The 18419-nt window shown below is 37.3% G+C and overlaps 1 protein-coding gene across 1 annotated transcript in view; it reads right to left on the bottom strand.

Annotated features, from left to right (window-relative positions):
* LOC136237452 (uncharacterized) overlaps positions 1-18419 on the bottom strand; it is a 326109-nt gene that overhangs the window by 224475 nt on the left and 83215 nt on the right. The window contains exon 4 of the mRNA XM_066027675.1: positions 2355-2456. Within this exon, the coding sequence (XP_065883747.1) occupies positions 2355-2456 (102 nt within the window). The remainder of the gene's footprint in view (positions 1-2354; positions 2457-18419) is intronic.

Below are 18419 nucleotides of genomic sequence, written 5' to 3'. Positions count from 1 at the left end.
ATCACAATACCACCATAATATCGTTTCCAATAATTCTTGACGATACTGATATCGTTACATCAGAATATCGTGGTTTTATGATATAACCGAGATACCACCCACCCCTAAGTTCAACTACATTTCAAGTCACCTTGTAGAGAGGTCAGCTGGAAAAAAGTCACTTTGTACAGAGTTCAGCTACAAGCAAATCACCCTGTTAAGAGTTCCGCGACAAACAATTCACCCTGTAAAGTTCAGTTACCATCTAGAAAGATCAGTTAGACAAAACAGTTACTCTTGTAAAGAGTTCAGCTACAAACAAATCACCCTGTAAAGATATCAGATAGACAAAGTAACTTAGTAGAAAGTTCAGCAAGAAAGCAGTCATCCTGTAGAGAGATAAGCTAGACACAAGTGACCCTGTAGAGAGATCAGCTACAAACAAGTCACCCTGTACAGAGTTCTGCTACAAACAAATCACCTGTAGAGAATTCAGCTACAAACAAATCACTCTTTAAATGTAGAGAGTTCAGCTAGAAACAAGTCATACTGTAGGGTGATCAGCTAGAAATAAGTCACCCTGTAGAGACTTCAGCTACAAAACAAATCATTCTTTAACTGTAGAGAGTTCAGCTAGAAACAAGTCACCCTGCAGGGAGATTAGCTAGCTAGAAAAAAGTCACTCTGTAGAGAGTTCAGCTAGAAACAAGTCACCACTGTACCATTTAGAAACAAGTTACTCTATGGAGAGTTCGGCTAGAAATAAGTCACCTTGTAGAGGAAAATTCATCCTGTAGAGCATTCAGCTAGAAACAAGTGACAATGTAGAGAGATCAGCTTAAAACAAGCCGCCCTGTAAATAGATCAAAAAGAAGCAAGTCACTATGCAGAGAGTTCAGCTACAAACAAATCATCATGTAGAGTGTTCAGTGACAAACAAGTCACCCTATAGAAAGCTCAGCTAGACAAAGTAACTAGCCTGTGAAATTCTGGCAAATTAATTTCTTTGTAAATACGTATTTAGAGACTTACAAACATTGCCACATGTCAATCCCACAATGAAACAAGACACTTGTTCACAAGAGTATAAATACAAAATGAAATGTGAGTCAGTAATGCACCACTGAGGCTGAGGCCATTGACACATATGTATTAACAATAGTCGTGTGCATATACAGTAACCCTCCTACGTATACGTATGTACTAGCTATAAGAAATGAGGAAACATGTAATGTAAGTGGACCATCAGTGAATATTTAACACAGTAACCAGCAACAGTAATCACCATAGTTACAAAGTACATACATGCATGTGCCAGGACTGTTAAAAATTGTTTTGCAGGACACACTGGTCAATAACTTTGAGAAGTCTATAAATCAAAAATATTAAGTATACCTGCCACACCACCTTGCAGCAGTCTTGTCTGACCATCCTGCGGCTTCTACCACAGGAATGGTCTAAACCAGTATACAGTACATACATGTACATGCAATACAGTATTGTGACAGCTATCTTATGTGAATATTGATGGGGTTGTTGAAGGCTGTTTACATGACTTATTTCTTGTAAAGGAGTACATCAATGTTTTATTCCAAAAAACATAACAATAAAAATGTGACCAGATCTGTGGAAAAGGGACATAATTGCACAAGCCTAAATTTACAGTATAAAGCATTGAATACATTGGGTGAAATACTTGCATATTGTTGAAAAATCCCGTGGATTTTTTTAACCCCTCTTTCTTAGTAAAGGAAGGGACTAACAATAAAAGCCTTGATATCTTATTCACCTGCTCAAGAAAAGTTGGAAAATCTTTGTTTCGTTGCAGTAGATCTAAGGATACGTAAGTTATGAGCATTTGTTTATGTCACATCAAAGCAATTGCATGCAATCGATCTTTCTTCATGAATTCTGCCTTTGCATGCAGTGAAGAAGGGTGAGTAAAGGAAAACTTACTCAGTAGTTGATTCCTGGCAAACACGATGGTGAAAGTTTTAGCCCTGTACCTCAATCTGTTGGTAAGTTACAATGGTTTTTTTAAGCGCCTGTAATTTATTTTCACTTTACTTTCTGTACAAATCGATTTTTCTGTTGTTGCTATACTTTGTAGGGCTGTAACTCATAAAGTTATTGGAAAATAAAGCTGAAACTTTGCCAGTGGGTACACTTGGCTAAGTAGATTATAACTATATAATAAACAGGAATTCGAAAAAATGCAATTCTGTCCTGTTTTGCAGATCCGGTCACAAATTAAGATCCAACCACATGAACATGTGCAACTTGTAAGCATTAGTTACAAATTAATAATACATACGTATATACATCTATAACACTAGCACAAGCAGAGTTACATTTAATAATTATTCTATACTTACATTATCAGTACTATCCACAGGAACAAGGCTTTGGTTTATAATCCATTTTGCTAGGTCAAAATGGTAGTGTAGTACTGCTATATGCAGTATGTTTTGCCCATTCTATAGACAATGAAAACATACATTGTAAAATTATTGATATTGTATTGTATAATATATATACAACTACATGATACAATGTAATTACCACTTTCATTCCTCAGATCAAAGTAGCCACCCGGGCTACATTTTGTATGTAGCCCAACTAGCCGGGCTACATACAAAATGTAGCCAGGCTACAACTGGGCACTGATTATATAGACTCTGAGGCCAAAATCAATTGTGGGGATTGATTAATACTCACGTAATTAGGATGCACGACTTGGATTTCACCATGAAAACCACTCAGACAGATAGTGTTTTGTCATCCTCGCTATCCTACAAGTTGAAAAACGTTTGGCTAAGGTGAGAACTAGTGCTATACTGTAGCTTATTCACTGATCGTTCCCACACATTTTTGAATACGGACACACACACCCTTCATGAAACTACCACTCTGCATGGAGTAACCACTCTACAAGCAAGCTTACCTATCTAGGCCTTTAGTGAACTCTGTTCTTTTTTCCCATAAACGACTCAATAGCACTGATAAAAATATTAAAACCACGTAACCAACATTTTACTAGGATATGTCTGTTCATCGCAACTGAACATACTAACTACTGACCCATAATCAAAAATGTTTGGTATGCATATATAATACATTCAGTGGCTGCACTCGTATTGGCTTGGGTGATTGATCACCCTGTACAGGCTATCAGCCAGATAAGTGTTACATATTAGCTGTAACGGGGCATTTGGGCTTTGCCTGATAAGTATGCCCAACTGCTCAAGGGCCGCAGGCAGAGGGCATACATATCAGGTAAAACCCTCATGCCCGTGTTACAACTATTACTTGTATACACAGCAGCTATCTATACAGTAGTTACACATGTACCGTGCTTAGTATAAAAGGATCACAGCATAGATATCAAGACACATGATAGTGTGTCATGCGGCCAAGTACAGCCAGTGCGGGCATGCAACAAACAAGTATGTATTCTACAGGAACCAAGAAAACACCGTTTTCACGCATCCGTAGCTTGATAATGGCAGTACAGAAATTAATTATTTTTGCTGTGGAAAATCCTGCATGGTGGGGCACCTCCCATTTCAACTTTGAGCTGAATCCTCCAGGCCATCACTGAGATATGCTTCTTCAAACTGTGTCTTAGTTTCTTTGGATTTTTCTTCATCTTTTTCTTCTTTTTGCACCACTTAGAAAAACTGCTTTAACTTGTGCATGCATGCTTTGGTCGATTTTCTTCAAATTTGGAGGGCTGTAAGAACATAATGTAGCACATTTACATTCCAAATATTGTACACTTTGGAAGAAGAACAAGAGCGTTATACATGATTTTCAAAACATTTGATAGCGATATTTGTCACGGCCACAGGGTAAACTGTTTAAAGGAATGACTTGAGAATTGGTCTGTACATGGAGTAACCTTAGCAGTGCAAACCTTTTGTGGCTTGTAAGAAATTGCACTAACAGTCATGGAGTTATAACAAAAACGCCAACCATATGTAAAATGTGCACAATAGAGGTTTGTTAATAAAAAGGTAATACTTGCCACATCTACCATATAAACTGGCTATCAGAATCAGCTAAAATCAGGTAGAGAAGTAGATAAATCATTTTAGAGTGATTTTTCAGTGGTTTACAAGGAATCAGATTACAATCCACTGAGCAATGCTATGAAAGTGAACTAGGTGTAACAAGTGCGTGATCGAGTTACTCTAATAGTGCAGTCACCCTAATAGAACATTCAGCTGCACAATAAGTCAATCTATTATAACGTTCAGCTACAATCAAGTCACCACATGTAGTGAGTTCAGCTAACAATACAGGGAGTTCAACTTCAATCAAGTCACCTGTCAACTAGTATCAAAAACAAATAGTCCTGCAGAGAGTTCAATTACAAACAAGTCACCCTGTAGAGAGTTCAACTACAAACAATCCACCCTGAAGACAGTTCAGCAACAAACAAATCACTCTGTAGAGAGTTCAGCTACGTTTCAAGTCACCCCGTAAAGAGATCAGTAGAGATCAGTTATAGAAGCAATTCACCCTATAGGGATCAGCTAGAAACATCACTCTGTTTTCAGCTGGAAACTAGCCACCCATAGAGAGATCAGTTAGAAACAAGTCACCCTATAGAGAATTCAGCTACATTTTGTAGAGTGTTTCAGCTAGAAATAAGCAACCCTGTGGAGATTTCAGCTACAAACAAACTCTTTCAGTAGAAAGATCAGCTAGAAGCAAGTTATCATGCAAAGAGTTCAAACCCTTTTGAAGTCACCCTGTAGAGATATCAAACAACCTAGTAAAGAAACAAGCTACATTTCAAATCATCCTGTAGAGAGATCAGCTCGAAACAAATCACCCTGTAAGCGATCAGGTAGAAACAAGTCACCCAGTAGAGAAATCAGCTAGAAACAATTCACCCTGTAGAGATCAGCTAGAAACAAATCAGCCTGCAGAGAGATCAGTAGAGAGTTTAGCTGGAAACTGTAGAGAAATCGGCTAGAAACAATTCACTCTGTACAGATCAGCTGGAAACAAATCACCCTGTTAGGAGATCAGCTCAACATAAATCACCCTGTAGAGAGATCTGGTAGAAGCAAATCACCTTGCAGTGCAATAAGCTAGAAACAAATCATCCTGTAGAAAGATCTGTTTGAAACAAATCATTCTGTAGAGATCAGCTAGAAATAAGTTCCCTGTATAGACAGTTCAGTTCAAAACAAGTCCCTGTAGACAGATCAACTAAAAACAAACCACCTAGAGAGAATTCAGCTACACTTCATAGAGTGATTCAGCTAGAAATAAGCAACCTTGTAGAGAGTTCAGTTACAAACAAACTCTTTCAGTAAAGAGATCAGCTAGAAACAACTTATCCTGCAAAGGTTTCAACTACATTTAAAGAGAGAACAGCTAGAAACAAGTATAGCCTTGTAAAGAGATAAGTTACATTTCAAATCACCCTGTAGAGAGATCAGCTCAAAACAAATCACCCTGTGGAGAGATCTGGTAGAAACAAGTCACCCTGTAGAGAAATCAACTAGAAAAATATCACCTGTAGAAAGATCAGCTAGAAACAAGACACCCCGTAGTGAAATTAGATACATTTCAATCACCCTATAGAAAGATCAGCTTGAAACAAATCACCCTATAGAAGGATCAGTTAGAAACAAGTCACCCTGTAGTGCGATTAGCTAGAAACAAATCACCCTGTAGAAAGATCAGCTTCAAACAAATCACTCTGTTGAAAGATTAGTCAGAAACAAGTCACCCTGTAGAGAGATCAGATAGAATGAAGTCCGCCCCATGTAGCACTACCAGAAAACAATGCAATGAAGCACCTATGTATTATCCATGTACAGTAAAATAATCCCCATTAAGTGCCATGAAAGGCATATCTCATTGTAATATTCAATCCATGAAATACTCAAAAAAAGTGGAGATTTCATGGTAATTTTATAGCACTGACAAAATTTAATTATTTCATGGCACAAGAAAATTTCATGGTTGCAGTGGCCATAAATTGTCAAATTTTCATAGGCAATGTCCATGAATTTTTATAGGCAGTGTCCTTGTAAACTACATGAAATTTCATGGTTTACAATCACATTTCTATAGGCTCTTCTCTAGGAGTTCAGCTAGAAATAAGTCAGATCAGCTAGAAAAAATCAATCTATAGAGAGATCTGGAAACAAGGCACCCTATAGAGAGATCAGTGTGATCAAGTCACCCTGTAAGCCCAACTACTCTTCAAGTCACCCCATGGAGAATCCAGCTATGAGCAAATCTCTCAGTAGAAAGATCAGCTAGAAATAAATCACCCTGTACAGTATTCAGTTAGAAACAAACCCCGTGTAGAGAGATCAGTTAGGCAAGTTACTCTGTTGCCTGCAAAGAGTTTAACTATTTTTCAAGTCACTCTGTAGAGAGCTACATAGAAACAAGCAGTCCTGTAGAGAGATCAGCTAGAAATAAACTACCCTGTAGACAGATCAGTTAGCACCCTGTAGAGATCAGCTAGAAACAAATCATCCTGTAGAGAGATCAGCTAGAAACAAGTCACCCTGTAGAGAGATCAGCTGTAAACAGGAGAGAATTCAGCTACATTTCGTAGAGCGTTTCCACTAGAAATAAGCCACCATGTGGTGAGTTCAACTACAAACCATTCACCATGTGGTGAGTTCAACTACAAATCATTCACCATGTAGTCAAAGAGTACAGTAACTATATCTAATCCAAAACAGCCAAGCTGTAAAAAAGTGGGACCCTCATACAGGCTATGGTGAAAAAAGATGTGAAAACCAACGTGGCGGCCAAGAAATGGCTGCGATGGTAGGTTAATGATAAAAATTTTAATAACGACAATTCAGGTGAATTTTGTACCACTTGGTCTTGGCACAAAATTCACCTGAATTATTGTTATTAAAATTTTTACCATTAACCTACCATCACAGACATTTCTTAGCCGACATTTCTTAGCCGCCACCTTGAATTTCACATCTTTTCTCACCATAGCTTTTTTGAGGGCCGAACTCTTTTTTTTTACAGCTCGGCTGTTTTGGATTAGATTTCACTTCTTTTTGTATTTGTATACCCCAAAACTGGCCTATGGCCAGCTTTGGGGCTTTTTAAAGCTATCTTTTTTTCCTTACCACAGGAAAAAAAAAAGATGAAGCAGATTTTAAATACTTTATTTCTGATTTTATAGTAAACGTATAAATTATTATACATACATATATATATATATGTGACCGGATTTCATATAACAAAGCTTCCACACACACAAAATCAAACTTACGATTTTACCAGAAATGGATTGCTGGTCTAATACACTATCATATTTCACACTGTACTTCCTTCAGCACTGGCAAGTCTGGTTTCTGTAGCAGCTTTCTTCCGACCCTGTCAAAGCCACGAGTGTGAGATTGGCACCATTAAATGGCCATGGCTTTGTGATAATGGTGTGTAGTGAGCTGGGACTTCACAGAGAGCTCGCCAATAGTGTTCTCAGTCAATTTGGAGTAATTTGAGGGCCATGGAGGGCCATGGAGAGCCCAAACTTGGCCTCTGGATTCCAATCGTCTTCTTACTCCATTTTATACCCGTATATTAAGACCACCGTCCACCCCCACCCTCCCACCCTATTACTATCATCTGTGATATTATTACCCGCTCGAAAAAAGCTGCTCAAAACAGGGCAAATTTTGGGTATCAGAAATGTATACACCCACTCAGTGATAGCTAGTGAACAGATGAACAATTGGTGCAAATTTTGTTTGCACAGCTGTAGGCACTGGGAAATTATTACACAATGATTCCTTAAAATTGCCATATCTCCTAACAAAGCTTTGTGCGTCGAAGCCTTGTTTTGTCAAATTCAGTCACATATATGTGACCGAATTTGACAAAACAAGGCTTCCACACACATCCAATTTTCTGACTTTAACAAAACTGTAACTTGACTATTCAGTAAACTATTGACATTCAATTTTCACACAATTCTTCCATAGCATTGTAAAATACCAGGTCAAAATTTGAAACTAATGGCATACTCTAGCATTGAGTTATGATGCTTTAAAGCCATAAAAATTGATGTGTGTGGAAACCTTGGTTTGTCAAATTCGGCCACATATATATTGCATATATTTATTACTTGTCAATTATTTCCTACAGATAACTTGTTTGCAGCTGATCTCTCTACTGGGTGACTTGAATTGTAGCTGAAGTCTCTACAAGGTGATTTGCTTGTAGATGAACTCTCTACAGGATTCTCTCTACAGGTTGACTTGTTTCTAGCTGAACTCTCTGCAGGATTATCTGTCTGTAGTTGAACTCTCTACACTATGATTTGTTTGTAACTGAACTCTCTACAGGGTGATTTTGTTTTTAGCTGAATTCCCTACAAGGTGATTTGTTTCTAGCTGATCTCTCTACAGGGTGACTTGTTTCTAGCTGATCTCTCATTTTTCTAGCTAATCTCTCATTTTTCTAGCTGATCTCTCTACAGGGTAACTTGTTTACACAGTAGTTGAACTCTCTTCAGGGTGGTTTCTTTGTAGCTGAACTCTCCACAGAGTGATTTGTAACTCTCTACAGTGTGATTTGTTTGTAGCTGAACTATCTACAGGATGATTTGTTTGTAGCTGAACTCTCTACAGGGTGATTTGTTTGTAGCTGAACTCTCTACAGGTTGATTTGTTTGTAGCTGAACTCTCTACAGGGTGATTTGTTTGTAGCTGAACTCTGTACAGGATGATTTGTTTGTAGTTGAACTCTCTACAGGGTGATTTGTTTGTAGCTGAACTCTCTACAGGATGGTTTCTTTGTAACTGAACTCTCTACAACGTGACTCGTTTCTAGCTGATCTCTCTACGAGGTGACTTCTTCTAGCTGATTTCTCTACAGGGTGACTTGTTTCTAGCTGATCTCTCTTTAGGATAACATGATTCTAGCTGAACTCTCTACAAAGTGAGTTCTTTGTAGCTGAATTCTCTACAAGGTGACTCCTTCTAGCTGATCTCTCCATAGGGTGACCTGATCTCTCTGTAGGGTGACTTTTACCTAGCTGAACTCTCTAAAGGTTGATTTGTTTGTAGCTGAACTCTCTACAGGTTGATTTGTTTGTAGCTGAACTCTCTACAGGGTGATTTGTTTGTAGCTGAACTCTCTACAGGATGATTTGTTTGTAGTTGAATTCTCTACAGGGTGATTTGTTTGTAGCTGAACTCTCTACAGGATGGTTTCTTTGTAACTGAACTCTCTACAACGTGACTCGTTTCTAGCTGATCTCTCTACAAGGTGACTTCTTCTAGCTGATCTCTCTACAGGGTGGCTTGTTTCTAGCTGATCTCTCTTTAGGATAACATGATTCTAGCTGAACTCTCTACAAAGTTGGTTCTTTGTAGCTGAATTCTCTACAAGGTGACTTCTTCTAGCTGATTTCTCCATAGGGTTACCTGATCTCTCTGTAGGGTGACTTTTACCTAGCTGAACTCTCTGCAGGGTGATTTGTTGTAGCTGAACTATCTACAGGATGATTTGTTTGTAGCTGAACTCTCTACAGGGTGATTTATTTGCAGCTGAACTCTCTGCAGGGTGATTTGTTTGTAGCTGAACTCTCTACAAGGTAACTTGCTTTTTGCTGATCTCTAGACGGTGACTTCTTCTAGTTGATCTCTCTACAGGGTGACTTGTATAGTTGAACTCTCTACAGGGTGATCTGTTCATAGCTGAATTCTCTACAGGGTGATTTGTTTGTAGCTGAAATCTCTTGTTTTAAACTGATTTCACTGTAGGGTAACTTGTTTGTACCTGAACTCTCTACAGGATGGTTTCTTTGTAGCTGAACTCTCTACAGGGTGATTTGTTTGTACCACAGGGTAATTTGTTTATAGCTGAACACCTTGCAGGGTGATTTGTTTGTAGTTGATCTCTCTACAGGGTTTCTTTGCAGCTGAGATCTCTACAGGGTGACTTCTTCTAGCTGAGCTCTTTCTTATTTCTAGCTTATCTCTCTATAGAGTACTTGTTTGTATAGCTGAACTCTTTACATGGTGGTTTTTTGGTTGCTGAACTCACTACACGGTGACTTCTTTGTAGCACAATTCTCTATAGAGTGACTTACTCATAGCTGAACATTGTATAAACTATAAAGTGACCTATCTGTAGCTGAACTGTCTACAGGGTTACTTGTTTGCAGCTGATCTTTATAGGGTAATTTGTTTGGATAGCAGGGTAGATTCTTTGTAGCTGAACTCTCTCCACAGTAACTTGATAGTAGCTGAATTCTCTAGAGAGTGTAACTGACCTCTCTACAGGGTGCTTGACTTGTTTATAGCTGAACTCTCTTCTGTGTGACTTGTAATGTTCTGGATCTCTACAGCGATATATTTGTAGCTGAACTCTCTATGACTTGCTTGTAGCTGAACTGTCTACGATTTGCTTGTAGCTGAACTGTCTATGAAATCAACTGTTTGCAGCTGAACTCCTTACAGAATAACTTATAATGTAATAGAATCCTATAATGGAGTAAGTCATAAATTAGCTGAATGCTCTATTAGGGTGACTGTTCTATTAGAGTATCTCGATCTCACATTTGCTACACGGAGTTGGCTTTTGAATCATAACTCAGTGGTCTGTACTCCGATTCTTCTGTACTACTGCAAGGACTTTCTACAATGACTATTCCAGCTACACACCAATTTTAAGCTCACTTCTCTAAGTGGTTTGCCTGAAAACTAATAGTTGTTTTATTCATAAAAATCGATCGTGCAATTGTGACATAAGTTGGGTTTCGTGTCATATCTCCATGGTCTTTATCTCGATTCCTTTCAAACCACCATAACGCACTCCTACGATGGTTACTCCATCTACATAGCACTTTCAACTCATTCAATGAAGCGGTTTACCGACAACAAATCAACTTTACTTTACGCGAATAATCGAACGTAAATCCTGAACCATTCATCGGATTTACACCAAATCTGATACCAGGATTCGCCTTTGGACTCCCTGTATGTGTGCCAAATTCAAGGCGATCGGAATACGCATTTGTGTTCTACAGCAATTTTTGCAAAGTGTGCAAAAAGACGAAGAAAGAAAACAAAGAAAAAAAATCGAAACTTTGACAGTTCATATCTCAGAAATGGCTACAGCGATTTCCTTCAAATATGGAATGTATACTCCCCTAGCAGGCCGGCAACTCTATAGCAAATTTGGTTCCAATCGAATTAGGGGTCACCGAGATACAAAGGTGTGAAAATGATGTTTTCTTTCTTCCTGTCAATATACCCACATTGTGGCGCGCCAGCTTCTTGGGCCGCACAACACACTGTCGTGTGTCTTGATACACATTTCCCTGTAGAGTATTCAGTTTACCGTGTGTGACTTATTTTTATGATCAATCAACACAATTAAAAATTATTGCCTAAAGCACATGTAGCTAAACAAATCATTAAAATATTCTTCATAATAATCTTTTCTCTAGATCTGTGGTAAAGAAAGACAAGTTAAAAGAAATACCTGAAGCTGGCCATAGGCTGGCTTTAGGTATGAAATTACTAAAAGAAGTGATATTTAAACAAAAACAGCCAAGCTGTAAAAGAAAGGGTGCAGGCTCCAAAGAAACCAGGGTGAAAAAATGTGAAATCAAAGGTGGTGGCCAAGAAATGGCTGTGATGGTAGGTTAATGGCAAAAAGTTTACTAACGACAATTCAAGTTAATTCGGTGCAGAATCCTAGTGAAACTTGGAGGAGGCAATACAAATTTACCTGAATATTCGTTATTAAAATTTTTGCCATTAACCTACCATCACAGCCATTTCTTGGCCGCCACCTTGGATGTTACATCTTTTTTCACCCTGGCTTCTTTGGAGGCCGCACCTTTTTTTAGGGTTGGGCAGTATTAAATTCTACTATCACGATATATCATGGGGAAAATATCACGATATTACTAATTATCACGATATTTTTCATATTTTGGCAGATGCTCTACTATGAAACTACACCTACCTACACAAGTGATATAACCTGTAGCAATATGAATGGATGTGCAAAAATACATGTACATGGCATTAACCATTTATTGAACTATACATGGAGATATAGACATTAGCTAGATCTACAATTAAGCATGGAGAGGATGTGTCTTACACACCCAAGTGCATGATATAAATTCAGGAGTTCTACAGATTCCCATGCATGACTAAATGACTACTAACTATAGCAACAAAAGCTCATTTACCCATGCACATTTTATTAGCTATAATGCCACAATGTGCAGAAATATTTTCTCCTCATTAAAAATCCTAAATAATAAAGTCCCTTCAGTAGCTACTTTTATATTCACATGAATGCTCTATAGAACTACTTCACTGCTCTATTAGAGTATACAGGTGACTGTTCTATTAGAGTATCTCAATCTTTCCTGGAGCTAAACAACAGCACTATGTTTACAGTACTTAGCTAATACAAATAGTATTGGAGAACACCGCAGGAATCACGATATCGCAATAATATTATTTCCAAGAATTTTTGACGATACTGGTATTGTTACATCAGAATATTGCGGTTTTACGATATAACCGAGACAGCACCCACCCCTACCTTTTTTTACAGCTTGGCTGTTTTTTGATTAGATACAAACTACCACAATTATTACATCTGTACCTTAGTGCCATTAAATGCTATTTGTTATGTAGGTTAGGTCAATAACTGGCTATTGTAAGAGCTTGAGCCTGGTTAAGCATAAATTACTGGTATGGACAACATTACATAACCTGTACGGATAGTATCTAGTCACTGGACTGGACTTTGACTTTTTTGTGGTTTTAGAGATTTTAAGTTGAACACTTTAATGACTTGAGACACTTCAGCACTATGTGGAGAATACGATGCTTTTAGCTCTAAAACATAGCTGCAATAATACGTTAAATGGGTTCTGTTACATGCATTTTATTCACTGTATGATAAACTATGCTTTATAGCAGATACTGACATGCTGACAAATCCATATGTTTCTTTCACTGTTAGGCACATGTGGTCATGTGCGATTATTCTGACACAACTTTCTATGATGTATATTGGTGACTATTAGTCACATGAGTCCATCATATGTAACCAGGGCTGAGCACATCAAATTTTCCTACTTTACAAGCCTGCATGACTAATAACCTTTAATACCATTTTGCTATCACCACACAAATTTTCGCTCTTACTAAACAGCTAATCAAATGGCATAATACCAAGATACAAAATGTTGATATTTTTTTCCAGGTATAAAATGTAGTGTATGTGATGGAATGAGGCTCAAACCTTGGATTTACACATTCCCTAGGGGTAAACATATATTTTGTTTCATGCTCATATAGTATAGGGAATGTGTGCTATGGGCACTTGTGTTGATGATGAAGTCGAAGCAAAACTTCCCATGATAATTCTTAATATTTTTTTGAATGACTTTCTTTGTACACAGAGAGAAATACGTATTTATATGGAAAGCTCTATACCTCATTTAGAGCAAGCAGAAGGGGTCCAGTTTGTCCAATTTGGTCAGACCAATTTGATGGGATCAATTCATCAACTAAATGTTTTTAAAATAAAATTGTTTGCATATTTGAGACATTCATTTACAATACTGCTGTCGAAGCCTGTACATTGTCAGTTGACTTTATCTAATGTTCCTGTAGTCCTCCTTCTATATCCAACTTCCCAGCCAAGCAAGAGTTTGGAAAGAAGAATGTATGGTGGAATGGTTTTTAGTGCGTCCATGGTTCAGCACTACCGTTCAGGTGACAATGTGGTTTTGTGCCATGATTGTGAATGAGAAATGAAATCTAAAGGGATGGAGATATAGTACAGCTCAAATATAACTTCAGAGCACATGCATCTCATGTGATTTCCACCCACATGAGTTGAAACATGCACAAGTAAGCTTGTCCTCAAGTACATGCATCGCCCTGCGTGTCTGGCTGCACGAGTGAAACAATTGTTCACACGCACTATGCGTGCATGCTTTTTAACACGTGTGTGGCCACATGAGCACACATGGTTGGCAGACTGTGGCTACACACATTCATTTGTGATTCTCATATCATGACATGTACAAAACAAATTTAACGTAGTGTAAATAAAGGATTGTACTATTCAGTCCTACTTCACACAGCTTTGAACTACAACATCAGCAGCCAATGCGGTCTAAGACTTGAATAGCTTTCTCTTTCGTCACCTACAAATCAAAAATATGTAATCATGTAAAAAATTTAATATCAACACATTATAATTGCAGCTCTCGATGATGGACTAAGAACACCGGCTAGCTACTATGGCTGATGCTGATCCTAACAGAGGTTGTAGCTACCTAGAAATACTGTTAATGCAGTATGTTCAAGCTTCTGTATTACACATATGTTCAGTGGGTATGTCATGCTTTGGTGTGCTTTGTAATTACAAATGCAATAATTTATTGCCAGAAATTACAGCAACATAGGGAACTACGTTGCAAAGTGCTATTGTTATAGCTGTGTTTATAATTGTCTTAAAGTAGTAATGTATCCAAGCAGTTCTACTGATCTTACCTGTATTAATTAAATACACTGACAGACCTGTCAGCAAAAACATTCAAACTACCGATAATCACTCAATTGACCTATTAAAAATATAGTTTTCTGTTCCATGTAATGAGCATAGAATGCTAGAACTCAGCCAGCTATGAATCGTAATAAGAAGTCGATATCCTACTAAGCCAACTGAAGCAATTCTAATGAATTCTTTTGTTTTTATGGAGTGTTTATTGATCCTTGTGTACTGGCTTAAGTGTGTTACAGCATAGAAAGTTGTGTTTTATAGGTTAGTCGCAGTATATTTATTAGTTAGTATTAAGAATCATGGCTTATCTATTTTATTTAGTCGTTTTGTTTTCTATTCAATAAGCACCATTGCTGGGTGCTGTGATCAGACTACTTTGTTGAAGTTCTACCAGATTATGTACAATGTATATCAGGCAGTTTCCAGTACAACAGGCTAGTTCAGTAGTCCACAGCTTGCTTTGTAGCTTCAGAATTCCAGCTTGAACAGCTTCGAATTTGGTGGTGCTGTAAGTGGCTCCATAGTTATAGCTACTACTGTTAAAATTACCTGAAATAGAATGTTAATGAATTATAAAAAGCAACATGCCTTTGAAATTGACAGTTTACTACACATCGTAAATGTCAGTTTTGCTGTCAGCAGCCCAGGCCTTAGTTTGCAGTGCTCAGTGTTGGGCAAGTTACTTTGTAAAAGTACTTAGTTATATATTACATATTACTTGCAACTGAACTATTTAGTTACAGTTACATATTACCCATAAAATAAAGTAACTATAATAATATTACATAATATATTACTTTGTGTCCACAGCCTTAAGCTGTCACATCTGAAACTACCACCTTATCACGTGACATGATTGCGTTGGACAACGTACAAATCTTGGTTATCAGTAAGAAGCTGGTGAATAAGCTTCATTCAGTAGGCTTCGTTACTTCGCTGTGGCTAGGCGTTACTCAGAGGATAACTAATGATATTAGTAACTTTGTTACTTGTAGTAATAATATTACGTAATATTAGACTCGTTACAGTAACTATATTACTTAGGTAACGCGTTACATTTGTAAGTGAAGTAACTTGAGTTATATTACCTGTTTTTATAGCGTATTTCGTTATATTACTTAGTTACCACAAAAGTAATAATATTATGTAATGTGTTACATAAGTAGCGCGTTACTCCCAACACTGGCAGTGCTAAGCTAGCTTCGTACCTATCTTCAATAGCAAAGTAAACATGATACAACACTAGTCTACCATTCACACATCATATACTGTACGATGTACATATGTGCTTTCTGTGGCATAACAACGATCATAAATCCAGCGAGAATTACAACGCTATACAACTATATAGTAGCATGCACACAGAGAGTCAACCTCGCAGCTAACACACACACGCATGTTGGATAGAGTGCATGATTGTTGCTACACATGTCCTGGTGTTCAGTAGCACACGTTTTTATGCCATGCATGTAGAAAGTTGTATTAGAGCTGTACTGTAGGTAAAAGCGATTGTTCTTTTTTTATTCAAGAACTGCAAATATGCTACAGATGCATTTCAAGAGCACCAATCCTCATCACAGCATTACAGTTGGTCATCGATATACCAGCTACATATCCAGATTAGTGATGGACGATATTGACATTTTGCTATATGATTATTGCCATGAACAAATATCACAATTATCACGATTACTGTCCACTTAATTCTTGTGATGAAAAACACTGAACACACCATGAATTGTTAATTGATAGTTAAATTACATTGAAAATTTACAAATATTTCTTTGATTACTATGATTATTGCATGATAATTACCGATTTCAATTATCACTAGTCGATGATAAGTACATGATGTAGATTATTGCCAATAAAATAATCATGATTATCACGATAATTGAATAATTGCCCATCCCTAATCCAGATGTTGACAAAAATGTTATCCACAAACTCCTATATGCTCAAGAGAAAAGAGACAGCAACCAGTGTTTATTAAAGATTGTTTGTTAACTTTTTGTAAATAATAAATTATGACTGGTGAACCCATGCATACCGCATCAAAAGAAAGAAATGGTGCCATGCACCCCAGCTATATCAATCATCATCTAAAAAGTAAAGTATGTATTACACTTGTAATATTACTGTAATTTGCTTGTGCATAGCTAGTATAGGGATATGTAGCCTAGATAATCACTAAGTTGATAGTGTACTCATGTATTAGAGATGCAACAATACAGTGTGTAGACATATTGATATATTGCCTCTGGTGTATCACAATACAGCGCTATATATTGCATTATACAAAGTGGAGTTTAAGCAATGGTCTATGTTGTTTTTTAATGTTTTTTTGTTTGTTTTGTTTTTTAAGAGAAATAAGTGAGCTAATTTTTCTTTGAGAAGCATTACATACTACTCAGTTTAACCACAATGTACAATAATATTTGACTGTCAGCCATGTTAACAAGCCACGATATGTCAATATAATATCACGATACGTGAAATATCAATACAGTTTGACTTTGTATTGATGAAGTGATATTGTCTTAAAACTATACGATGCGTGATATATCGATATATGTTGTATCCCCACTATGTATCATTTATTTATTGATTTGATTTACATTTGCATTAATCGTGGAATTCAGCCAAGGTCATTCTTCTATTCCAGAGTATAAAGACCGTCACAAACCATGACACACATACCAATACAAAACAATCACAAAACAAAGCGATATCAATACACACAGTAGTGCGTCGTGCAGCCCAAGAAGCCCACACGCCACACTGTGAGCGTGTTATCAGGAAGAAAGAAAACACAATTTTCACACCTATGTAGCTCTGTGATCCCTACTCCGATTGTAACCACATTTGCTACAGACGTGCCGGCAAGTTAGGGGAGTCTAAATACCAAATTTGAAGAAGATTGCTGTAGCCATTTGCGAGATATGAATGAACAAAATTTCATTTTAACTTCTTCGTTTTTCTTCTTAATTTCGCACACTTTGCAAAATCCGCCATAAAACAAGAATGCGTACTTCAATGACCTTGAAACTTGGCACACTAAAAAGACTCATTAAGGCGGATCTCAGTACCAACATTGGTAGGAATACGATGAACATTCACGCAGTTATGACCGATTATTTGTGTAAAATAAGGTTGAAGGTCTGTCAAACCCACAGTGTAAACCCCTTGGAGGAATGAGTTGAATATTGCTAAGTAGATGGAGTAATCATAGTAAGAGTGCCTTTTTGTGGATTGAAAGGAATCAAGATAAAGACCATGGAGATATGATACAAAACCCAACCTGTGTCACAAATACGCGATCCATTTTTATGAATTAAAAAACACTATTAGTTTTCACGCCTACCAGGCAAACTGCTTAGACCAATAAGCTGAAAATCAGTATGTAGCTGGAATAATCCACATAGAAAATCCTTGCAATAATACAGAAGAATAGGATTACAAACCACTGAGTTATGATTCGAAAGGCAACTACATATAGCAAATGCGAGATCGAGATACTCTAATAGAACAGTAACCCTAATAGAGCATTCAGTTATGTTTATAATTTACTCCATTATAGAATTATATTACATTGGAAGTTATTCTGTAGGGAATTCAGCTACAAACAAATCACCCTGTAGAGAGATCAGATAGAAGTTACCTTGTACAGAGTTCAGCTACAAAGAAACCATCATATAGAGAGTTCGGCTGCAAACAAATCACCCTGTAGAGAGTTCAGCTACAAACAAATCATCCTGTAGAGAGATCAGCTAGAAGAAGTCATCTTGTAGAGAGTTCAGTTACAAAGAAACCACTATGTAGAGAGTTCAACTGCAAACAAATCACCCTGTAGGGAGTTCAGCTAAGAAAAGATCACC

Source organism: Dysidea avara, chromosome 1 (genome assembly GCF_963678975.1).
Source record: "Dysidea avara chromosome 1, odDysAvar1.4, whole genome shotgun sequence".
NCBI lineage: Eukaryota > Metazoa > Porifera > Demospongiae > Dictyoceratida > Dysideidae > Dysidea > Dysidea avara.
This window is presented reverse-complemented; position numbering and strand designations above follow the sequence as displayed.